Below are 25,984 nucleotides of genomic sequence, written 5' to 3' on the forward strand. Positions count from 1 at the left end.
CTTTTGATTCTATCTTGCTGATATGAGAAACACTAAAAGAGCATATTTAAGGTCAGAATTGAGCCTACTCTAAGTCCCAGCGCTTCCTTACTCTTCCAGGAGAGCATGACAGGATGGACGTCTACAAACCTTTGATGGCAGGGGGCACACTTTTGGTGGTGCTGAAGGTGTAGGTTTCAGAGAAGGGCCCTTCCCCAGCCCCACTTGCTGCCTGGATTCTGAAGGAGTAGCATGTGAATTCCGTCAGTCTCTGGACCTTGTAGGTGTGGCTGGGTCCTCTGTAGATTGAAATAAACCTAGAGGAAGGGGCAGAATCCATTAGCCATCTGAACTTCTATTAATGACAAGAAACTGTGATGCAAACTAATGGAGCAGATTAGGCCAACTCGGAAAATGCTTTTTATACAGCCTGAATTAATAATCAAACAATTGCTATGCTATGGTTAAGTTTAATGTCTAATGTATGTTTATATAAAAGAAACACATTTAAGCACATACAAAGATTGGAATGACATTCCTTTAATTATGGCCTAGATTCTAGAAACATCAGTTCATGTTTTTATTTACTAATAAAAAATAGAATTTCCACATTTTCCATAATGGTAATTAATACCTATATAACCTGATAGTGTTAACTTACCTTCTACTATGTACCAGGCAATGAAGTTAATGTTAACAGGATACCTAAGAAATAAGATGTTCTCTTTACCCAAATTTTGCCCAAATAGGGTTTAGCCAGAAAATATCCTTTTAATTTTAACCTTTATCTATCTTTCCAAGAGCTTTTAAAAGCCCCTTTTGTAGACTGGCAAGACAACATTTGGGATTATGGAGCTTTGAGAAAATATGTAAAAAGAAAAAAATACTGTTTTCAGAATCATCCATCAGGCTTATCAAAATAACAGACAAACAGCACAGGTAGGCTGGACAGTTTAACTGGCAGCTTTTGGCTCCTTCTCCCATCTGATCCAGGACTATTTTACACTTCTCTGATAATATTTCCATGAAACATAACCATAGAAGGTACAAAGATAAACAATAAATGAGGTGCTTTCCTCCAGGATCTTGAAAACTTAACATTTTCACAATGAAACCGGATTACTCAGAACTACAATATACTGTCATCTTTAAAAAAAATAGTTAACTATAAAATTCTGGAAAAAATATAACTTCCCACTAAATCATCCAAGATCTTTAGTAGATTCAGGGTCTGAAGCCTGCCGGTCCAGGGACACTTTGAGAACCACTATACGAGTTAACCCAACTACAATGCCTTGTTCCTACACAGATGGGCCAACCGATTCTCCATTTCCAGTTCTTTGTCACAGCAGCTGAGGACAATCTGTTATCTGTAGATACTACTGGAAGTTGGTCAGTGACAGAAGCACAAATCAAAATGTCCAACTCTTGAGCCAATCTGGCCTAGAGGGTAAGCAGAATTTATGCATTCATTTAGCAAACACTTCTTGAACATCTGCTGCATGCTAGGCTCTGTGGATCTGAAGATGAATGAGACCTAATCCCTGTGGGTTAGCTGGTCCTGTGTGTGGGCAGGGTTTTCTGAAGGAGCTTTTCCATATGCTGGAGAATGGTCCCTCTGGATGGATGAATGGATGGACAGACATAGATATAAAACAACTTTTTTTTTTTTTTTTTTTTTAAACAAAACCTGTCAAAGTCAAATGCTCACTTTAAAATATCCATTTGTTTATCAGCCTTTGCAACCGAGTTCCTGGGCCCTGGTCATTTGACCTATTTAACATTCTCTCTGCTTTCTTGTATAAGGAAGTGCCTTTTACTGAAGGCTAAACATTTTTAATTTCAGGGAAAGCCAGAGTCCAGGTTGAAACTTACAAATACCATGGCAACCTGTTTAGCACTCTTGACATATTACCGCCTTAATGAAGATATCCTTGCTAATGCTAGAGGCAAACAGCTATTTATTAACTCAGCCTCACCTGGGCTACAATCTCCAACAGGAGTAACTGCCCTTAATTATATCACAAATTGAAGTCATGGTGTAAGAAGCAGAAGTGTTACATCTTCATTACAAACTTGCCATAAAGCCCAGTTTTTAAAGGAGCCTGGAGAGGACTACTGGGAACACTACTGACTTCCTGCCATGTCACACTCTGAGAGTCTTTCCTTTTGAAAGTAAGTTCAACATACATTTGTGCCCTGACTCAGCTATATATGCAGGCATTAGCACTCACAAAGAAATCTACTGAAGCAGATTCAGTACTCTTATTTTGTAGTGTAATCTAAATTGAGCAAATAGCACACATACCAATTTTCAAATACATCAAAATCTTCTGTTTCTGGACTGGCTATTTTGTTCCTTTAACTTCTTGTTGTGCTCTTGTACCACAGCATTTTATTAATCAGAATTGGATTCCAACTTATAAAAAGCATCATAGAAACAGCAGATAGTAATGAGAAATTCAAAATTGTATTCCTGTCCAGATATAGTGTTACTTAGAAATACAAAAAAGGGCTGCTTTTGCATTAGAAAATAACAAGAGTGACCGTGAAGGCTCTGAAGGAGACATTACCACAGAGGGCTTCAGGTTTAAAGTTCAATCACCGTGCTTTCAGCACAGCTGGAATTAGGCAGTTGCCTAGCGTCAACAGTGGGAGCCCCACACCCAACGGCCACCTGCAGAAGCTGAGGTACCCTAAGGCGGACACACAGGCCGCAGGTCAGAAAGGCTGAGCGAGGAAGCTGGATGACACAGCCAAAGCCTTCTGAGGGCTCCCCGGTCATCTCACTCTGAGGCATGACCAGGAGCCATGGGGGACATGAAACATAGAGGCTGTCAGTCTGAACATTATTTAAAAGTTGGTAGTTTTTTCACTTAAAAGGTTTCACCTACCCTTTCTTCTCCTTGAGGAAACAAAAGAGGTAAAAGAACAGAAAGAGAACTGCTAGAAGACTAGGGGGTGAAAGAGATGAGAAAGACTTGGGACTTTTTATAACACGGACATCATTTATCACAGTTGTTTCTAACTTCATGTCACTTTACTCTTTTCAACAAAGGAATTCATTAAATATAATACATAAACAAATAGATTCTAGTTAAACTTTACTAACGTCAGCTCATTAATCAGAAAACAAAATCCTTTATAAAATCTCACCTCTCAATTTTGTAGGTTTCTGAAAATATGATCCTCATATAACAGCCAAGTTGGCACGTTAAGTCTGTTTGAAAGGTTTTAATTTGGAAAACGTTAAGCGGCAACACTGTCATTATGTTTCTTGTACATTCCCCAAAGATCTAGGTACTTGGTAGGCTCTCAGTAAATGTAATTTCTTACACTAGAATTGGCTCCATAGACTGTGAAACACCAGCAAGTTCTTTGGCCTCTTCATGCCTCAGTTTTCTCATCTGTACAATAGGTATAATGATGGAACCTACCTCACAGAGATGGTGTGAGGTTTAAATGGGTTAATAAAAGTGCCCAGACTAGTCCTGATGTGTAATAAATAAGCACTCAATACGTGTCAGTTATAATCATCTTACAATGCTGAGAAAACAGGATTTTCAAAAAAGGACTCCATTCTACCTTCTCAGAGATCATCTGTATCACTGTAGGGTAACACAGGTTACGATCTTTCCTCTGGGTGGAAATGTGGCTGCCTGGTGCGAGAGACCGTCCCGCAGACCAGCCACCATGCCGGCCCCAGACACGAGCTGTGGGGCTTTGTCCACATTTCCCCTCCCTCGCGCCGGGTCCTGCATGTGAGGTCTGGACGGCGGTACTTTCTCAGAGCGCTGTGGTGGGGATTAAATTTGATAGCTCATTTAAAAGCCCTAATCCCTGGCACAGAGCAGGCCTCAGATAATTGTCTGGGGATCCTAAATTTCTTTCTAGTAGGCTTTAGCGTAAAAACTACAAGCTGACAGTAATTTTTGTTTCCCTTTGCTCCTCAAATATCAGGCAATAAAAACCAACCAAAACATTATAAAAAGTATATAAGCCAACACAAAAAGAATATAATTCCTGTTTCACCCCAATTCTCTAATTATTTTCCATCATTCCAAGAGGCAGAAGAAGAGAGAATCTTCTTTCTTCAGAGCCAGTGATTAATGGCCATTTGCATGATGGCCTCTCCAGGAGGCTCTGTAGGTTAAAACTCCTGTGGGCTAGAGCCACTCTGGGAAAGATTAAAAATATTCATCAAATATTTGTTTTACAAAGACCAACTTCATTTTTTTCTTCTCTTATTTTTTTTAAAGACCAACTTCATTTAAAAATTCACTAATAAGTAAGCCAGAGGCTATTTGTGATAGAATTAAACATACCAAACATCCCAAGACACAACGATTGAAGACTACACATTTTAAATGCAATCAAGGATTCAGAACGAGGCTTTGCCATGAAGAGGAGAACAGCATCCACCCTTCCCGATCTCCTCCCTTTTTCTTATAATTCAGAGCAACCAGGGTCAGTGCTTGGATTCCATGTGTGTTTTATGCACCACAGGCCCTGGGACATCAAGTCACAGCCTGAAGGGGACATCGAGGCAGAAAGAAGAGGTCCTGTTATCTTGAGCCCCACAGATCACCTTTCAGGGATCTGAGTCGTACCCTGAGGAACTCTATGGCTCTCAGCTCCTGCCATGCGGGCCTCTCTTCAGGTTATTGGGGCTCTTAATGGCTTATGAACCAGCAGGAATAGATCAATCTAAATTTGTGATGTTCTGCTGCATCTGTTAGAGTCTATGCCAGACATTTAGCTTTCCCCAACATAAATTACTAATCTAAGTTGGTGGCCAAGGAGTAAAAATGAAACGTTCATTCTTTACTTTGATTACATGAGTGTGCTTGCATTGACAAGAGCAACAATGAAATAATATGTCTAGTAGGTTCCTGAAACATACTACGTGCTCAATAAAGTCACTCATCATTTTAGTATCAGTTTAGGCTGAGGCATATGTAGCCATAGTTGCCCCCTGTAATATCACTGTTCCTGAAAGGCCACCCAGGAGCCCCAGGCCACACTGGCAATACCTCTGAGGGGTTTTTTTTTGGCCCCTAACCCCTGCTACCTGTGGCTTTATACCTTCAGAGACACCAGCCCTTGACCCAGGCTCCTGTGAGGACCACGGAAAAGGACAAGTGTGGTTATACCCATGGGGATCCACCGTGGTAATGACCCACTGGCTCAAGATCCGCTGTGCAGGGGCTCAGGGTACAATGTGGTGGGTACTGGTGTAAGCTCTGCAGTCAGCAGACCTGGGTTTGCATTCAGGCTCAACAGCCTGGTAACCGTGGGCTCTATAACTGGGTAAGCTGCTTCCTCCTTTGTAAAATGGGTATGATAATAATCCACCTTATAGGATTGTTGTGAGAATTAAATAGGATGATTCAGGGGAAACCTATTAGACAACACCTAGCACTTAACTAAGTGCTCCATAAATGCCACTGTTTTTAATACTATGAAAATATCATTAATGACACTAAGGTTATTAATAACAAAGTAGCAAGGCTCATGGATGATTTATCTTGTTTTTCAATGTTGGAGAAGCCTGAGGAGTTCCTGAGAATGCCATCCCTTTACTGACATTCCCCAAGGCTTTCTTGAGTTGGACAGAAAAACTGTGCGTGTGACCAACATCCATCCTGTCCTGGGGAGTCCAGGCTAAGGAATGCTGCTGAAAACACGAATCCAACCTCAGTGCTGTCCATTGTGTTGCAAATTTGGGCATTTTTATTTAGACAGAAGAAAAATGGGGAGAAGTGTTCTCTTGTACTAAAAATATTTACTTGGAAAGGGGAAATAAACAGGTCAGAAGGTTGGGTGGGTCATTAGTATTTTACAGTCTAAATGAATTCTTGATGGCTCTGTCCATAACTTGCCTCAGCTTTGACTGTAATACCCTCTTGAAACAAAACCCTTAGAAGGTCACAAGCACACAGGGGTTTTAAAGTTGGTGACTCATCAATGACTTAAAAAAAGTGTTTTGTACAGTAGGCTCTCTGTCTCCATGGGTTCTACAACTGTGGATTCAACCAACCATGGATTGAAAATACTTGAATACACTTTAAGAGAAAAAAGGATGGCTACATCTCTACTGAACACATATCACGTATAGACTTTTTTTCTTGTCATTATTCCCTAAATATAGGGTAACAATCATTTACATAGCATTTACAATATATTAGGTATTATAAGTAACCTAGAGATGATTCAAAGTACATGGGAGGATGTACATAGGTTATATGCAAATAATACACCATTTTACATAGGGACTTGAGTATGCTTCAAATTTGGTATCCATAAAGGATCCTGGAACCAACCCCATGAGGATACATGGGAAGCTACTCTGTGTGATACTATAATGGGGAATATACATGTCTTTATAAATTTGTCCAAAGCCACACAATGAACAACACCAAGAGTGAACCCTAATGTAAACTATGGACTTTGGATGATAATGATGTGTCAACAAATTCATCAATTGTAACAAATGTACCATCTGATGGGAATGTTGATAATGGGGGAGGCTGTACATACGTGGGGGCAGGTGGTATTTGGGATATCTCTGTATCTTCAGCTCAATTTTGCTGTGAACCCAAAACTGCTCTAAAAAATAAAAAAAATTTTTTTTAATTGACAAAACAGTTCTATGTTTCTATGAACACAAAATGATTTTGCTTATTCTGCTTGCCTGTCAGAGTTCTCCAAGGGTGGGAAGGAGGAAAGTTTTCCGGAGTACTCAAATGCAGTCTGTTACCTTCACTACGAACTTCAATGAGTCAGATAATTCTCTACGGCTCAACAGCCAGACAACAACTGTCTTGTTCACCTGACACGAATTTTTATGAGATCCAATTGAAAGAACCAAGTAAATTCTATGATTCTTTATTGAATACATACTAGGAAGGCAAAACAACAGATTCTACACATTTTCAAGAAATTCTAGAGGAAGGCTATTTTAATTTCAGTATTTTAGGCTTTGACATTGTGAAAGCTGACTTTTTAAACTCATGTGCAACTGGAGGAAGAAGTTTCACCATTATATCTTTAAATCTTCCTTTGTTTTAAATGATTTTAGAGGGAAATAATGATATATAAAGAATTTAGTTTTAAAATGTTTTCTTAAAACAGTTTTCTTTTGACAGAAACATCTAGGAATGCTTTGAATCGCTTATAACTTAAATTCACGGTATAAAATAAGAGATAATTAATAATGCCAAGGTTTTTATGTTTACTACCTTCTTGCTATCTTATAATCTCCAGGTCAACTACAGGCTAACAGCAGCCCATTAATATTAACTCCTCAAAATGATCTAACCTGTTGACCTAAAATGGCCTGAAGTCTACTAAAGACTGCAAATGGTACCTTTCAAAACATGTTTCACAATACCACAGATCAACAGCTGTTAATAAGCTCAATACAGCTATATTCATTAGCAGAAACATGTCATTGTCTTTTTTTTTTCTTTTTCTTAATTTCCCTGGGCTCCACAGTGTGTGTATGTGTGTGAGTGTGTGTGTGTGTGTGTGTGAGAGAGAGAGAGAGAGAGAGAGAGAAAATTTCCTACATTACTCACGTGGCATTTGGGAATGAAAGATGTTCAAAATAGGAATGGATAATATATGTCCTCACTCTACCAAGAACACAGAGTCCTCCTGCCACATCTATGTAGAAGCAGACGGCATCATGGGTGCTCACCTGAGGCAGGGAGGATGTACTTCCTAAACTGACTTTGATGTTGGCAAGAGTCCCTGTTTACAGACTGAGCGTGAAAGTGCCAAGAGCTATTTTTAACAGACCAATGAGTGAAGGGGTTAATTTCCTACCCCCCATCCCTAGCTGTATATGGACCTTTTTGGCTTGTGAGTGATCAGACTGCAATTCTTTTTCATTAATGGGTTGAATTTTTTATAATCCTTTTCTAAGAAACAAAATTTCACTATAGCTACTGATGGAAGAAACTCTTTACAAAGAATAAAGAAATAAAAGAAAAAAATTCAATTTGTTGTTGTTTAAACTGTACTTTAGACATTAATATATTAGAGATTTATTTACATTCTAAAAAAGGATGGTTAGAATGTCTAAAGACCACCTGAGAACCTTGAAATTTCCCATTCTTCTACTTTGATTTCAAATGTATGCAGTGAATTTCATCTTCAAGGACATTATTTCTAGAGTTTTCAAATTTTTGCTTGCCTACTGTTTTAGTGGCCTTGCCTCAACCTGAGGAAAATGCTATCCAATTCCATTCTGTTATTTTTTAATAGATGAGAAGCAAAACTAATTTGAATTGCAATTACCATCTCAAATAGTTTGTTTGCCACCTCTCACCGCTGTCTGTGCCTAGACATTTTAGCCTGAAATTGACTAAGCTAATAATACTCTTTATTTTGTAGGATGAATTTTATGCTTTTCTAAGAAAGAAAAATGTTTCCAAAATCATTTTTTCCCATCAATTAGGGACTAGACACAGGCATCATTATTTACATTTTGTAGTGGGAGAAACTAAGGCAAAAAGAAGTGAAAGGATATGCCTCTAGTAATCTAGAAATTTAGTAACAGATCAGGGATTACAACAGGAGATTGGACACTTCTGTCAAGAACCACAACAGCCTTCTGGGGGGTGAAGGTAACGTAAAAATGCCATTTATCAAACAAAGATGACCACGTGGTTCAGAGACTAGTCCAGAGAAGGAAGGGACACAAATACTAAGAGTCTCTTACGGGCCTGGCCCTGAGCTAGCTGCCTCCCATGTACTTCATTTGGTTCAGCAACACGCTCGGAGAAACGTTAAACAGGAGTTTGTTCTGTAACAGACATACACTGAGAAAGTGCACTTTCCCTAGGGCCCATATACCCTTGCCTCGTGTGTATTCTTTCAGGGTTTCTTTATGCAGATTATTTTCTGTTTTTCTCTAAGAGCCAACGTGCAGTCACACTGAAAACACGACAAAGCCCCTCCAATTTTGCTGGCTGAAGGGAAAAGTGTCTCGGGTGCAAGGGCTGAGTTAATGGAGACCAAGTGGTAATTATCCACTCTATTAGGTCCCTCTTCCCCCAGCCCAATTTTGCTGGAGCCTTGCTTTAAAAAACACTGGCTGTCTGACTAAACCTGAACAACAGATTAAACAGATAAATGCATTCCTGGAATTTATGTTCTTCCCGCCACAGCCCTGTGTACAATTATCGGGGGTCAGGACCACGATCAGCATCAACTCTGATTCTGTCAGGGCAGCATAACATTTCATTTCTGTAACACAGATAAACACATCTTCAAAATCATTGGTACAGCGCTATAATCTTAAAAAGCATGAGCTGATCCTGTTATTCCAGTGCCTATATTAGGTTAACGCAGCGTTATGAAAATGTTTACTTTGGGTATATATTTTTCTTGTATACATGGAAACCAAAGACATTCAGGTCTTCTGTGCTGGATCTGTTAAGAATAATAGACTTAATCACTCTAAGGCCAAACTAATTTAATTTTTGCTTTTCTGTTGAAATTAAATGAAATCTCTTATACTATCTGCTCATTATCTAATGTTAATTTATTTCCTGAGCAAGTAAAAGTTCTTATAGATAGGCTACATTCCTCATAAAGCCTAGCACATAGTAGCAATTCAAGAAAAAACTGCTGATTGAATGACATAATCTAATCACTGGTATAAACTTAGTCCTATAAATATGAAGCACTGCTTTAAGGTTGCTACAAAATTACGGACCAGTAACCTTGAGGGTCAAAAGCTTGAATACATGGGAAACAAATGTCCTATTCTAGGGGAAAAAAACTTTTAACACAGCAAGTCCAGGTGATCTGGGTGAATTTTAGCTTGATTTACCCTGAAGCAAGGCTTTGAGCAAGATGCCTTTTGGGATTCCTTCTACATATACGAAATGGGCCCATCTTAAAAAATAAACAAATAAACAATAAAAAGCACCAGGTCTAGAAATATCAAAATAGAAAGAGGTAGTTACTTGAAGAAAGACCCAGGGCACTATTCTGTGCTTTGGAGATTTTATCCACGCTTTCCATCCAAGCCTTTCTCCTTATCACTAGTCTCCACTCTAAGGCTCTCAGGCATGAGGTTATAAGATCGGGACCCTTTTCAGACTCACCCAATCTGTTACCTTCTCTAAGAAGCCCTCTCTGTTCACTTAATTTTAGGCCTATCTTAGATGCTATTCTATTCTCCCTCCACACTCTGTGCTGGTGTCAATCTTCCAGACTTCCACATCATCACTTGCTTTTAATGCATCTGTCTCTTCTACCACCCCCACCAGACTGCTCCTTAAGGGCAGGGATATATCTTAGTCATCTTTGTCTATCCCATACTTAAGCACATTTCTTTGATTTTCATGTATAAAACTCCAATAATCATAAGTTGAAATCATTTCAACTGTTCAAAAACAATATATTTTTTCACCTAAATGGTGGAAGGCTTTGGTAGAAATTCCATTGTCTTTCTAAAAACTATTTCACTTTTTCTTCAAGAACTAAATAATGCAGATAAAGCTCTCAATGCTTGGCCCTATGTAGGTACACAATAAATAGAAGTTTCCTTTAGAAAGTTTAAAAACATATTTTTTGCCAAACGTTACATCTGTAAACATCCTAGTCATTTCAAATTTTTAAATTGAGAGGTATATAAATATAAACATCATAAATTAGCACATCATAGATGAAAAACCTTAGGAGTTTTGGACATTAAGTTGTCACGCTTAAGGGAAGGTAATATCTTATTTTCTTAGCTGTGAATAGCAGAAGCTAAAAACATGAAGAAAAAGAGATAACATTTCCCAACAACGGATACCTTTTTGTAAAGGACTTAGTTCACACATAATTTATAAGGATTTGTTGCTTTAAGGTGAAAAAAGGCGGGAAATCATCTTCTAACCCCTTTATTTTATGGATGAGGAAAATGTGAGAGCAATAGTTTAATGGCCAAAATCAATAACTCTTCAATCTATTACCAAGCATGGAGTTATTAAATTTCATTGTGCTTCTATTGCAAAATACATTTTAAGAGTGAGGAATACTATCACTGCTGACTAGGACAGCCATACAGCTCAGACAACTTTCCTTCCAAACGTCCATGATGACTATTAGTAAAGTGTTCATGGCAAAAGAAATATTTTGAGAGCTCACAGGTAAGAAAGTAAATTAAAACCACAGTTAAATCTATCTCTAGTTCTTACCTTGGAAACCAGCAGAATATATGCTTTTTTTCCATAGTAAGAACTTATTGGTGGTTAACGAAATTAACACATATGTTAAAGAATATGTACACTTTTCCCAAGAGCCACAACTAGAAACTCCTCTAATAACAGGTTCAATGGAAAAGATAGCTGCCACTTGGGAAGATGATACCGTACCTTTTAAGCAGAGAGGCCAGGTCCTAAAGAACCTTAGAGACTAGAACTGACGAAGACTACACTAATAACAAGTATTATGATGTGTCTAATTCAAATTATTTCTCTTTGATTCTTTTGTATCAAGATCCAAAGTTTAAGGCTTGGATACAAAGGGCTACTCACTACAAGAGTTCAGTTTCAAGACACTAAGGAAGGTCATCTTCAAACTAAAATAAGGCTGTTTTCATTCTATTAAATCCTGGGTAAATTACTGCACAAATAGAATGAGAATTCATTATGTTCTATATTCCCATCACTTTAATAACTTTCTGAGAGCACTGACAAATCTAATTTTAAAGAGATAAATTTGGACTCTAGCTCATAAAATTAAGAAAAATACTGTTCCTAATGGTAAGTTTTCTTAAATTGCTGTTTAAATTTAGGCAAGTCATTTATTTGATTAACCAGGCAAACCTTTGGCTTTTTTTTTTTTTTTGGAAGAAAGAGCATGTATTGATTACCAGATTCTGCACTATTTTCCATCTGGCATATTTAAAGATTTCAAAACAGCACACTCATTTGGAAAAGTGCTTGTGGGACTTTCGTTCTGTGCCCAGAAGCCGCTCTGTATAACATAAAACTCTGGATCAGACCACACATTTGTACAGTTGTCTGTATGAGGCACCACTGCATGGCTGCCCCACATGGGGCAGGACCGCAGCAAGATGGGGGTGTCTGGCTTGGGGCAGGGCAGTCACTTCCCACATTTCTGGAGACAGCACTAGAGGCAGTACACTGAGAGTCAGGAAGCATGGGCTCTAATCTCAATTCAGCTACCAGCTTCAACAACTTTTCTGTGCTTCACTTTTTTCTAAAACAGTACAACTAGAAAGTATTCTCTAAGGAAGGTTCTCTCTACCACCAATGGAAGCCACAAGCCTGGGGAAAAACAAAAAGACTAATTTAAAAATTTCCCCCAATGCTAGCTGTATCTATATACGGTGATTTCTGTTAGTTCCTAACTCCTGTTCTTGCGCCAGCCCTCTCTGGCTGAGGAGTCCCCTGCCAGTAAAATAATGAGCCTGTGAAAACATATCCAAAGGCACAAAGTAAGATGAATGATCTTGTATGAGCATGAATTTAATCTCTAATGCATCTATCAAAAGAAGCCTTACTTTCTCTGTGCTTTCTAACACTAGTACTAGTTTCCAATAGCACAATCAATTACTTTTTGTTCTTCTGTTGTCAATCTATCGGGTTTGCTAGGTCCTTCAAAGTCAAGTTCAAATGCCACCACCTTCAAGAAATCTTTCCTGATCTTTGCAACGAGATGGTCTCTGCCTCTTCCAAACTCCCAGAGCACTTTTCTCCTGTGGTACTAATGCTCTATGATCATTTGTGAGTTGATATTATGCTTCTGGAACCAGGCCTTGTGTTTGTCTTCATCTTGGTCTCCACTGAAGGCACACAGGGCTCCACTGCACTGATATCAATCAAGGTGCCGACTACAGAGTGGGGGGTGGAGGACAGACGGGAGGTTTCTGGGTACTGAGCACCGGTTCCCCAGGTAAAGGAACAGAATACTGTGATGCACAAAAGGAAATGACAGAAATGCTTCCACGCTAACACTGGCTTTGTGCTTCAGTAAGCAAGCAGGGAAGTAGCAGCGTGTTGGCTGTCTTGGTTTTATGGTGATCTCCCATCCCCTATGCTGATTCTCCGATTAGGACTTTTGGTAACAGAACATTCTGTCACCATTAACTTTTGCTTGACATCTGATTATTTCTAAATACAGTTTGGCTGCCTGTCTTCTGATCGGCCATTTTCAGAGGAAATGAAATTAGGTTAAACAAATACTATGTGAAAGGCTGGATTTAATTTCTATAGCCAAGAGTGTTTCCTGGCGTCTTATAAAGAATCTCCTATTTGCTCTGGTTAATTTGATATTGCATTGCCCATAGTTACAGAGTACAATCCCCATCTGTACATCACCCACAGCTATTTCAGACTGGTAAACATGTTTGTCCTGATGGTCACTGAATATTTAAAGAGGTAACATCTCTTCCTGAGTCTTATTTCCCTCTGCATGCGTGACTAATATAAAGCTATTAAATAGTGTGGACTTGAATTGAACAATTTTCTTTTTAGATAATTTCTCTCAATTATCTGGCTTTGTGAAAGAAAAAAAGTACATATTATCACATGTAGGGAAACCAGGATCTTTAGAATGTTTAGAAATTCCAAACAGGGAACAGAGAGTACAACTCGGGGTATAAAATGTAGGACTCAAATACATGGGAAATCTTTGAACAAGTAGGAAGAGTATTTTAGAGCAAGTAATTAAGAACAAGAAAGAAAGAATGAACAAGGAAGATTTCAGCCCACAAGCCAAAGCATGGGATGCGTCCTTACACCCCTCACCTCTTGTTTCTGTCCTCCAGCTGTAGTGTGTACACCATGTCGTCAGCAGCGTGTGTCTTGGAGTTACTGTCTCCCCATTTTAGCTTCAGGCTCTGAGGACCAGCTGCAGCACATTCTAGCCTAGGAGGCAAGGGTGGTAATGGCCGAGTTTTTGCTTTAATGAACTGACTAAACGGTCCAGCTCCAATTTCATTTATAGCCTGAATTCTGATCCTAGAGAAAGGAAAAAAAAAAAAAAAAAACAGACAATGCAGGTTTAAGAAGCAGCAATTTTTCATTTGAAATAAAACACTGAATGGAGTATTTATTACTTGCCCCTAAAGCAATATTGTAGAATAAAGAAAACCAAGTTAAAGTAACTCAAGACAAATAGAGCGCTGGGTAGGCTCAGAGGACAGATTACATTCTCCATTCCAAAAAACAGCAAAAAAAGCACATTAGTAAGATATTTTAGGTTATTTTTGGAGACAGAGTGTCACTCTGTCACCTGAGCTAGACTGCATCACAGCTCACTGTAACCTCAAACTCCTGGGCTCAGGCAATCCTCCTGCCTCAGCCTCCTGAGTAGCTGGGACTTACAGGCCCACGCCACCACACTCAGCTAATTTTTTCTATTTTTGGTAGAGACAGGGTCTCGCTCTTGGCTCGGGCTGGTCTCTAACTCTTGAGCTCAAGTGATCCTCCCACCTAACCTCCCAGAGTGCTAGGATTACAGGTGGGAGCCACTGTGCTCAGCCTTTTTTAGCTCTTTAATTAAAAAAAAAAAAAAAGTTTGTTGCCTGAGGGAAGACATCCTAAAGACATGCTTTTATATTTTGCTCTAGCTACCCTTAAACTACCTTGAAGTCAGTTTTGGAAGTAGATGAACTATAAAACCTATAAAGAGTAAATTAAATACGAGAACAAGTGAGTCTCCTTTAGAGTCAAAAACAAAGCATGGCAACTCTTCAACAGAACATTTCACCTTTCACTTTTGCCAGCCTTACCCGACAATCTCTGCAAGTGCTTAACCAAAGCTAAGTATGCAGATACTGCTAGCAACAGGGTGTTAGTCAGATGAGCAAAAATCCTAGTTGGATGTTTACTATGTGCAACACAGTTATGAGTAATGAAAATATATTAACACTGCCCTTATGGTCTAGGAATTTAAAAGCAAATGGAGTTAAAATGTATATATAAAATATTATTTTATATATTCAGTGGGAATATTATTCCTATTTTTTTTTTTGTTCCTCTATTTCCTTACTAGTTGATTGAAACAGTTCTCCAAGGTCATCAAACTACACACTGATGGCCCTGCTCCATCCCCATCCTCAACACCCCTTCCTTCAGTGACTACACGGTCTTGAACCTTGCTTCTTCCTGGCATTCGGTGGCCTACATACTCCTAACAAGGATATTTCTCCTCTGCTTCTCTAACCAGAGATCTCCCCCAACCTTGTTCTTTTTCTTTTCTTCTGTATGATACAAGTATTTCCTAAAATTCTCAACTAACTCTCCACATTGCCACAGCTTCACCACTTTAAGACCACTCTGAGGTCTACATCTCCTGTCATCTCTCCAGGACTCACTCCGAGCCCTCCAGTGGAAACCTCCATCTAGATACCTGCTAGGTACGCAGGCCTCTCACTGAGGTCACTGCGCATAGTGTCACCAGCATAAAAGTTTCTAATATTTACACTTGAAATTCGAAACATAGTGCTTTCAAAGCAACATTAACAAAAAATATGGACAAAAAGATAAATTCTTAGGATCAGTGTATTAGTTTAAAATGTCCTTATAATTTAATATTATGTACTTCTCATTTACAGCAATTAATGCTTATATGTAAATAGAAAATATTATTTATCACAATACCTAAATTTATCATCTGATCTCAAATTAGCCTAAATCTTTAAAATTTAAAGATTATACAAGTGATCAAGTCAACTGAATGATATGCCATTTTAGGTGAGATGGAAATCTCAGCTACTCCACCCTGTCTCCCTCACTGAATGCAGCTATGAGACCTGGACCAAATAAATGGAGTAGCTTTTAAGAACTATGAAAAGTAAATAGTAGCTGACAAATTTGGGGATGTACAGAATTCAAATTATCACCAAACCAGCAGTGAGTTTACCATTTTTTCCCTCCATAATCTCCCAGCCTGGACTCAGAGCAGCCTGATTCCAGGAGTAAACATGTGCATGAATGGAGCTTCAGGAAAAGACTGGCTTAAAGAGAGAGAAAGGGGTCTCTGAATGCTCAGAGAGAGAATAGGGAAAATAGGAAATACCCCATTCCTCTTTTTTTTTTTTTTTGAGACAGGGTCTCACTCTGTCACCTGGACTAGAGTGCAGTGATGTCATCATAGCTCACTGCAACCTCAAACTCCAGGGCTTAAGCGAGCCTCCTGCCTCAGCCTCCTGAGTATCTAGGACTACAGGCGCACACCACCACGCCTAGCTAATTTTTCTGTTTTTTGTAGAGATGAGGTGTCACTATGTTGCTCATGCCGATCTCCAACTCCTGGCCTCAAGAAATCCTCCTGCCTCGGCCTCCCAAAGTGTTAAGACTGTAGGCATGAGCCACCATGCCTGGCCCCCTCTCTCTTTTACCCGCCTTTCTCCATTCTCTCATTCCCTAGCCCTTAGACAATCCCATCATATTAACAGTCAAAAGAAAACCACATGATCATATCAATTGATGGACAAAAGGCATCTGACAAAATCCAACATCTATTCGTGATAAAAATTCTCAGAAAACTAAGGACAGAAGGGAACTTCCTCAATCTGAAAAAAGGTATCTGCAAAAATACCTACAGCTAACATCATACTAATGGTGAAAGATTAAATGCTTTCCCTTTAACATCTGGAACAAGGCAAGGATGTCTGTTCTCACTCACCACTACTCAACATCATTTACTAAAAGTACCAGCTAGTGCCAAAAAAAAAAAAAAAAAGCATGTAGACAGGAAAGAAAGTAATTAAAACTGAAACTACAAAACACTGTTGAAAACATTAAAGAAGACCTCCCTAAATAAAAAGAGACCCTTGTCAGATGGGTAGTTCGCAAATATTTTCTCCCATTCTGTGGGCTGTCTCTTCATTTTGTAGACTGTTTCCTGTGCAGAAGCTTTTTAGCTTGATGTGATCGAGCTATTTGTCCCATTTTGCTTTGGTTGCCTATGCTCTGAGGGTATACTCAAGAAGTCCTTACCCACAGACCAACATCCTGAAGCATTTCTCCAATGTTTTCATTCAGTAGTTTCATAGTTTCAGGCCTTAGATTTAAGTCTTTAATCAAATTTTGATTTGATTTTTGTGGATGACGAGAGATAAGGGTCCAGTGTCATTCTTCTGCATATGGATATCCAGTTTCCCGGCATCATTTATTGAAGAGACTGTCCTTTTCTCCCTGTGTTCTTGGCACCTTTGTCAAAGATAAATTCACTATAGATGTGTGGATTTATTTCTGGGCTCTCTATTCTGTTTCACTGCTCTATGTGTCTGTTTTTATGCCAGTACCATGCTGTTTGGTTACTATTGCTCTGTAGTATAATTTGAAGTCAGATGTGATTACTACAGTTTTGTTCTTTCCACTCTGGATGGCTTTAGCTATTCTGGGTCTTTCGTGGTTTCATATAAATTTTAGAATTCTTTTTTCTACATCTTTGAAGAATGTCATTGGTATTTTGATGGGGATTGCATTGAATCTGTAGATTGCTTTGGGAAGTATGAACATTTAAACAATATTGATTCTTCCAATCCATGAGCATGGAATGTCTTTCCATTTTTTGTGTGTTCTCTTCGATTTCTTTCTTCAATGCTTTTTTGTAGTTTTCATTGTAGAGATCTTTTACTTCTTTGGTTAAGTTTATTCCTAGGTATTTTATTTTATTTGTAGCTATTGTAAATGGGATTATTAATACCTTCTTGGTTTCTTTTTCAGATTGTTTACTGTTGGCATATAGAAATGCTACTGATTTTGTTGATTTCATATCCTGCAAATTTACTGAATTTGTTTATCAGTTCTAATAGTTTTTTTTTTGTGTGTGTGTGTGTGTGTGTGTGTGGAGTCTTTAGGTTTCTCTAGATAAAAGATCGTATCATCTGCAAACAAAGGTAATTTGACTTCTTCCTTTCCAATTTGGATGCCCTGTATTTCTTTGTCTTCTCTGATCGCTCCAGCTAGAACTGCCAGTACTATGTTGAATTACAGTGGTGAAAGTGGGCATCCTTGTCTTGTTCCAGATCTTAGGGGAAAGGCTTTCAGTTTTTCCCCATTCAGTATGATACTAGATGTGGGTCTGTCATCTATGGCTTTTATTGTGTTAAGTTCCTTCTATTACCAGTGTTTTGAGAGTTTTGATCATGAAAGGATGTTGAATTTTATCAAATGCTTTTTTAGCATCAGTTGAAAAGATCATATGGTTTTTGTCCTTCATTCTGTTGATATGATGTCTCACACTGATTGATTTGCCAATGTTGAACCATCCTTGCATCCCCAAGATGAATCCTACTTGATCATGATGAACAATCTTTTTAATGTGGTGTTGAATTCGGTTTGGTAGTATTATGTTGATGATTTTTGCATCTGTGTTCAGAGATACTGGCCTCTACTTTCTTTGGTTGTCTTTTTCTGGTTTTGGTGTCATGGTGATATAGGCCTAATAGAATGAGTTTGAGAGTATTATTCCTTCCTTGATTTTTTGAAATAAAGTAGGATTAATATTAATTCTTCTTTGAATGCTTGGTAGAATTTGGGAGAGAAGCCATCAGGTCCTGGGCTTTTCTTTGATGGAAGACGTTTTTATTACTGCTTCCATCTTTTACTTGTTATTGGTTTATTCAGGTTTTGGATATCTTCCTGGTTCGATCTTGGTAGGATGTATGTGTCTAGGAATTTATTCATTTCGTCTAGGTTTTGCAATTTATTGTCATGTAGTTGCTCATAGTAGTATCTAATGATCCTTTGGGATTCTGTAGTATCAGTGGTAATGTCTCCTTTTTCATCTCTGATTTTATTTGGGTCTTCTCTCTTTTTTTCCTTAGTTACTACAGCTAAAAGTGTCAATTTTATTTTCTCCAAAACCCCACTTTTTGTTTTGTTGATCTTTTGTATTTTTTTGAGGGGGCTGCAATTTCATTTATTTCTGCTCTGACCTTTATTATTTCTTTTCTTCTGCTAATTTTGGGTTTGGTATGCTCTTGTTTTTCTAGTTCTTCGAGAAGCATTGTTAGGTCATTTATTTGAAGATTTTCTGCTTTTTTGATGTAGGCACTTATTGCTATAAACTCTCCTTTTATTGCTACTTTTGCTGTATCCCATAGGTTTTGATATGTTTGTATTCATTTTCATATGTTCTGAGAAATTTTAAAATTTCCTTCTTAATCTCTTCATTGACTCACTGGTCATTCAGTAGCATATTGTTTACTTTCCATGTGTTTGAATAGCTTCCACTATTCCTCTGTTATTGATTTCTAGTTTGATTCCATTGTGGTCAGAGAAAATACTTGGTATGATTTCAATTTTTTTGAATTTTTTATGACTTGTTTTGTGTCCTAACATTTGGTCTTACCTTAAGAATGATACCTGAGCTGAGGAGAAGAATGTGTATGTGCAGCTGTTGGATGAAACATTCTGTAAATATCTATTAGGTCCATTTGGTGTATACTGCAGGTTAAGTCCAATGTTCTTTTGTTGATTTTCTATGTTGATGATTTGTCCAAGGCTAAAAATGGAGTGCTGAGGTTTCCAATTATTATTGTATTGGGGTCCAATTAACTTTTGACAAAAGTACAAAAGCAATTCAATGGAGAAAGGACAGTCTTTTCAACAAATGGTATTGGAATAATTGGCTATCAATAGGAAAAAAAATAAACCTATAAACCTCAATAAAAACCTCATAACTTATACAAAATTTAGCTCAAAATGGACCACAGATCTAAATGTAGACTATTAAACTTTTAAGGAAAAAAAAAAAAAAAACCAAAAAATAGAAGAAAAATCTTTCCAGGTAAAGGGTTTTCATATATGACATGAAAAGCATGATCTCACATGAAATGAAAAAAAGAACAATTGTATTTCATCAAAATTAAAAACTTTTGCACAACTGAGAGAATGAAGACAAGCTATAGACTCTGAGATAGATGTGCAAATCATATATCTGACAAAGGATTTGTACCCAGAATGTATAATGTCCTCTCAAAACTCAACAATAAGGAAATAATAAACCATTAAAAAATGGGCAGAAGACGAACAGACACTTCAAAAAAGAGGATATACAGATAGTAAACAGGCACATGAAAATATACTTGACATCATTAGCCATTAGGAAATGCAAATTAAAACCACCCGAGATACTATTATATAAAAAAGTGCTGAGGACAAGGAGCAACTGGAACTCTCATATTTGGCTGGTGATACTATAAAATGGTATAGCTACACTGAAAAGCATTTTCTTATAAAGTTAAATACATACTTATCATAGGACCCAGAAATCCTACTCCTACATATTTACTCCAGAGAAAGTAATACTTAGGTTCACATAAAAACCTGAACACAAATATCAGCAGCTCTACTCATAATCACCCAAATTAGATGAATATCTGCCTCAGTTTGGAATGTAGTAAATACTTACCTTTGATAAATTACAGCAAAACTCCATTAAAAAGGGCCTTACTTTCCCCAGATTTTATTATACTAGGGGCTTTAATAGGTCTTTTGTAGATAAAACCATGTAAGTCTCTCAGTATAACACTGAAAGACTAACACTCTTTGTTGGCACCCACGTGAGTCTTATAAAATTACTTTACTGTATTAATACAAGAGTTTCTTTCTATGATTGGAACATAACAAACTTTTCAGCAACTGGAGAGGGACAATCTCCTCAAAAAGTTTCTACCATCATGATGGTAGAAACTGCTATCCTCTTTCCCTTCTCAGCAAAAGGAAAATTAAGCCAGATATTAAGTCTTCGTCTTTCCTCAATACTGTAACATTTTCTCACCTACAAGATTTATATTAAGGTCCTTTCAGTGTCCAAACTACCATTCCTTCGCTTTATTCTAGGTATTCCGAGAGTCCAGCGGCCAAGAGGCTTTCTTCCATCCTCTGGCTCTCCTTATATTGCGGGTGACTCTATCCTTTGGTTCTGTGTAGCCCCAATTGCCCTCAGCTACTTTAATATACAAAAGAAATGAGGGAAGGGTTTCCTTAAGGCTGTCGTTCTTCTCAAGAAAAAAACATGGTGAAAGATTTGAATCACTTGTAAGAATTAAAAAATAGTTTAGAAGCTATAAATATCAAGATGTAAAAATAAATTTAGATTTGATATTTGATTTCTTTTGTAAATTCACTTTTTTCCCCAAAGCCTCCATGGTATTTTGGTAGGTACTGGGTTCCTTACATCTTTAGCTCTCTGGTTCTCTGATCTTTTACTGAGAAGTTTTGCTAGGCATATAATCTTAGCCTTAACACACCCACCAAAAATAATATAGTATTTCTGTACCATAGTATTTTTAGTAGTGTAGCCTCTCTGGGAATCCTGCTCATCATTTTGGGGACCTTGGGGATATTATCTAACACTTTTAAAAGTAACAGTTTCCTCATCTATAAAATGGGGATAGTGCCATTTTTCTGTATTTACTAACAAGATCACTTAATTAAAGAATATGGTAATAAGCACTTTCTAATTTTATACTCCATGATACACCGGAAGAAGATTTAACGTGGCCAAAACACTTTTTTAAATTTTGAAGTGTTAACTTACGGAGTTTTTAACCTTATGACCTCTTTTGAGACTGTTATTCCTTTCCAATAGTGAAAAAAATGTGTTGAGCTAGCATGAGGATTGGTACAGCTCTGGGCACACACGTGCATCTTCATTTTAGCTGCCCTATTACCACCACCTAACTTTATAACATGAGAAATTTGCTAATACCATCTGTTTTTCCTTCCTCCAAGTAATGGCCAAGGACGTAACAACAGTCAAAAGGATTGGTTTCTTTTTAAACTGTTAATATCCTCAGGAAGGGGAAGGTGAGACAAAGAGCACAGGAACTGGTAAAAATGATAGCTTCGACAACCACCACAACAAACACTGGGAATCTGCTCTTCTGTTCCAGGGACTGTGCTGCAGAGTCGGAGCTATTGTAATATTATCTCTGCTTTTAGAATGAGGAAACTGAAGTTAAACTCAGTTATGTAACTTGATCTAACTGACACAAGTGGCCAGTAGGTATTGAAACCTAGGTTTGACATATGCAATATTATCTCTAATTTCTACCCTGACCCCATAAAGTAGGAATTACTTTGCCTATTTTATAAGCAAAGGAACGGCAGCTCAGCTAGGTTCAGTCCCTTGCACTGACTGATACTTTGGATACAGGTCAAATCTGGATGTGAACTGGGTCCCTTTAGGCTCAAAGGCCTTTGTGTGTTCTGGCATACCATACTCTCCTATCATGACTTGGATTAGATGTGGCTACAAATATCATCAAAAAATAATTTTAATCCAAGCTATACTTTCAGTTTAACAACTGCATTTTTTTAATTTAGAAAAGTCAACAAGTTTATTTTCACTTTACTCAACACTTTTTCAGCATTGGCCCTGAAATCAACTACCTAGATTTTAAAACATCCTCCACTTTTTACAAAAACACATTTTGTTTTAGGAAAAATGCACGAAAAATATTTTCCTGTGTAACTGATGCACTGAGCTAACATTAATTAGTTCTAATGATAAAGTAGCACTCAAAATTGAAACGGAACTGAGAAACTGATAAAATGAAATGAGGCAATTTTTTGTTGCATTCTGGGGAAAATATTAAGACCTCTGAGCACAGCAGGCTGAGAAAGCTGAACGAGAACTAAGGCAGTTAGTGTTTGTTTTGTTCTAGGGTGAAAAACACGGTATGTAAAAATAATTTCCTAATTCCAGTGACAGGTAACATGGGACTAATGAACAAAACAAACATTAACCTGAGGAACAATTCCAAGCATCCACCTCAGAAAATACAAATTGAGTTTCTTATTTTATTAAATTAATTAAAGTCTATCCTAGACCCAAATTTGAGAAGTTTTCTCTTTAGTTGAAGTAACATGTTAATCTTGAAATTTAGATCTGTAGGTCTTTCTGTTTTGTGATTTTAACTTGCATTATGTCAGTTTTTGAAATCTTAAGCTCTGCAAATTAAATACAAAGGAAATGAAATTTTGCTTTCCAATTTGGGGAAGTGATGTAACCCCCAGCAAACTGTATCTTGGCCAGGCGGGTATGAAAAATCTCTTCAAGTTTCCAGGAGTCTGCAATATCCATCAATACCCTAATAATATTGATTAAATGAATCAAATTAAGAAGCATATTCTTTATAAATTTTGATTGAAAATCCTCTATTACAATATCTAATTCTAGATGCAAAATACATTTCTACTGCAGAAGATCACAGCCTTCTACAGTGCACTCTATACGCATATACACAATCCAATTTCCAACACTAAATATATTAAAAGAAGAATGACTCTCAAAACAAACCATCCTTAACCAGGAAGATGACCTCCCTCATCACGATGAGCCATCCCAGCACTCAGGACGTAGTGAGTGTAGGGGTGAGTGAGACTGAGGATGGGGTCCCCAGGTGAAGAGTTAAGGTAGAAAAGGCCTAAAAGGCAAAAGATGGGCTTTTTACAATTCCCCTATCCCCACCCAGACTACCATATAATTGATCATCTAGTGACGAAAGAAAAAATATGAAAGAAGAGAATAATCAGACAACTTCTAAAGAAGTATGACATAATGCCTTAAATACATAAAATCCCTTTTGGGGATAAAAGATTTGCTCAGTAAAGTTATTCAGAGAAGGCTTCCTGAAGGGGTGTCAGAGATGGCCTTCAATCAAGCTCCTTTCCCTGACAGCTCCTTTGATACCAATGCCACCATTCTGTCTCCAGGCACTTAGACTTGCTTTAGTCATGCCCTGCCTTGATAGGGAAAAAAACCTCAAATGTTTCCATTGCTTAAGGATAATGCCAGGTTTCTGCAGATAAGTTGACCTATAATCTGGTCACAACCAATTTTCCAGCTCGTTTCTTCCCTACCAAATATTAACAACAGATAATTTACTGATAACTTATTTATTATATATTAGGCCCCACATTAGGCACCTGAACTCTTATCTACAGTACACCACCACCCTGTTAGGCAGCTAAAATTATCACCTCCATTTTATAGATCAGGAAACTGAGGAACAGAGAGCTTAAATAACTTGCCAAAGGTCACAGAGATAATGTGAGGGACCCAGGATTGAAGTCAAGACTGACTCAAGTCTGTGACTGCTAGAAACTTGTCTCCTAGTAAAGCTCACCTCATCTTGTTATGAAAAAATGATTTATGATTCATTTCTTGGCAGCCTAACATGGTGCTTATAGTAAAAACTCAATAAATGTTATTTTTGTCTCCTTTTTAGTAAGCAAGAAGAGTACAAATGAGCATAACAAACAAATCTACTTTAAGTTTTAGTTGTTTGCCAGTTCAGTATGAGTCAGACATATAATAAGGCTGTTAAAAAAGTAATCTTAGGCAACCTTACTAATTGTTCAGTAAGAAGAACAAAGAAGGTGACAGTCTTGCCAGCCGGACCATTTCTGGAGGTCTGGGCACTACACCTCAGAGACGCCATAAAGAAACAGAAATCGTCCAGAGAAAAGGATGGAGGAGGTCACAGAAAACCCATGCTAGTGAAAACAATTTGAATGACGGTGAAGACAGTTAAATAGGACACAGCGGACATTATAAGATAATGATGTTTAGGCCCCCTCTGAGGGTGGGGCTCAGATACTTACATTTTGAAAAGGCTCTCCAGGCAACTCTTATATACATTGACATTTAAGAATCACTGCTCTTAGACAGAGGTTTTCAAACTGTAATATGCATCAAAATCTCCTGGAAGGCTAATTAAAGGACAGAGTGCTAGGCCTCGCCCCTAGAATTTCTGATTAAGCACATCTGGGGTGGGACCTGATAATCTGCATTTTAACAAGTTCTCAGGTGATGCAAATACTGCTGGTCCAGAGACCACACTTTGAGAACCACTGCTCCAGAGGAAGTTCTACAGTCAACTGAACTGATTCTAGATATAGAGAGGTTTTGACAAAGTATAAGAGAAACACTGTAAAAACAGTTATTCACAAAGGGAATGAACTGCCTGTTGGGTGGAAGATGTAACCACTGCCCATGTCACTGAAGATGCTCAAGCCAGAGACTGAGAAGGGGCGACACCAGGTGATCCTACCCATCTTTCACCTTGCAAAGTCTATGACTCTCCTTGGCTAGAAGCATGTAAAAGAAAGTCCGGTGTCCATTTTTAATAATATTTTTTCCCTTCAAACCAAAACACAAATTCAATTTCAAACTCTGTTATAAACTTAAATGTAATGCCTTTAAAAATAGCATTTTAATTCCAATGAAATTTCTACAGGGCGTATCAGCAAGCCAATGGATAGTTTTGCAAGCACCAATGGAGAAATGACAGATCCACTGAAAAACCTTTTCTTGTATTAGATTTACTAGGGAGGTGCACAATCCTGTCCTGGCAACACAGAGAAAGAATAAACCCTGTGAGAATAATAAGTAAAAGTTGAAGGTTAAAAAAAAAAAAAAATCAAACAAAAGAAATAAGTCCTTTATCCAAGCTCATGGCCTGCTTAAAATGTTTCATTCCACATTTTTTTTATCTACAACATCATGATCTGTTCACTTATATTTTAACCAATTTTGGGGACAGAAAAGGTGAGGTAAAAGTTGATTGGACCAAAACTATAACCTTAGCTCCCTGAAATACTCATTTTGTATTTCACTATAATTACTGCAATTGTGTTTTTAAAACTTAAAAGAACAAGATTGTGGGTTGACCAGAGTTCTATTATATAGTACCCACTTGTATACTACAGAACTAAATTCTTAAAGCCGTACAAAGATTGGTCTTAAACATAAATTATTTTAATATTTTAAATATGAAATGCCCAATTTATAATTTATTGAGTTGGCCAGTGAAGGCTTGGGCCAATCTTTTTTTTCTTTTTGGCTAAGATAACACTAACAAAGGCCAAATATTTGTCTTTTCTTAAGCTATTTAATTTCCATGCAATCTGTCTAAAATGGTATCTTCTAAGCCACGCTACAAGGTTAAAAGGTGACATCCTCCCAATGTGACTTTCTTTTCACATTCAGCCCAATATACTAGCCC

At 37.7% G+C, this 25,984-nt stretch overlaps 1 protein-coding gene across 3 annotated transcripts in view; it reads right to left on the reverse strand.

The window, feature by feature from the left end:
* The window catches only part of FNDC3B (fibronectin type III domain containing 3B), a 329,585-nt gene that overhangs the window by 20,471 nt on the left and 283,130 nt on the right, over positions 1-25,984 (reverse strand). For all 3 annotated transcript variants that reach the window (XM_069475276.1, XM_069475277.1, XM_069475278.1), the window contains exons 23-24: positions 13,758-13,970; positions 130-296 (exon numbers count right to left, since the gene is read on the reverse strand). In XM_069475276.1, coding sequence (XP_069331377.1) covers positions 130-296; positions 13,758-13,970 — 380 coding nt within the window. The remainder of the gene's footprint in view (positions 1-129; positions 297-13,757; positions 13,971-25,984) is intronic.

Source organism: Eulemur rufifrons, chromosome 7, assembly GCF_041146395.1.
Source record: "Eulemur rufifrons isolate Redbay chromosome 7, OSU_ERuf_1, whole genome shotgun sequence".
Lineage (NCBI taxonomy): Eukaryota > Metazoa > Chordata > Mammalia > Primates > Lemuridae > Eulemur > Eulemur rufifrons.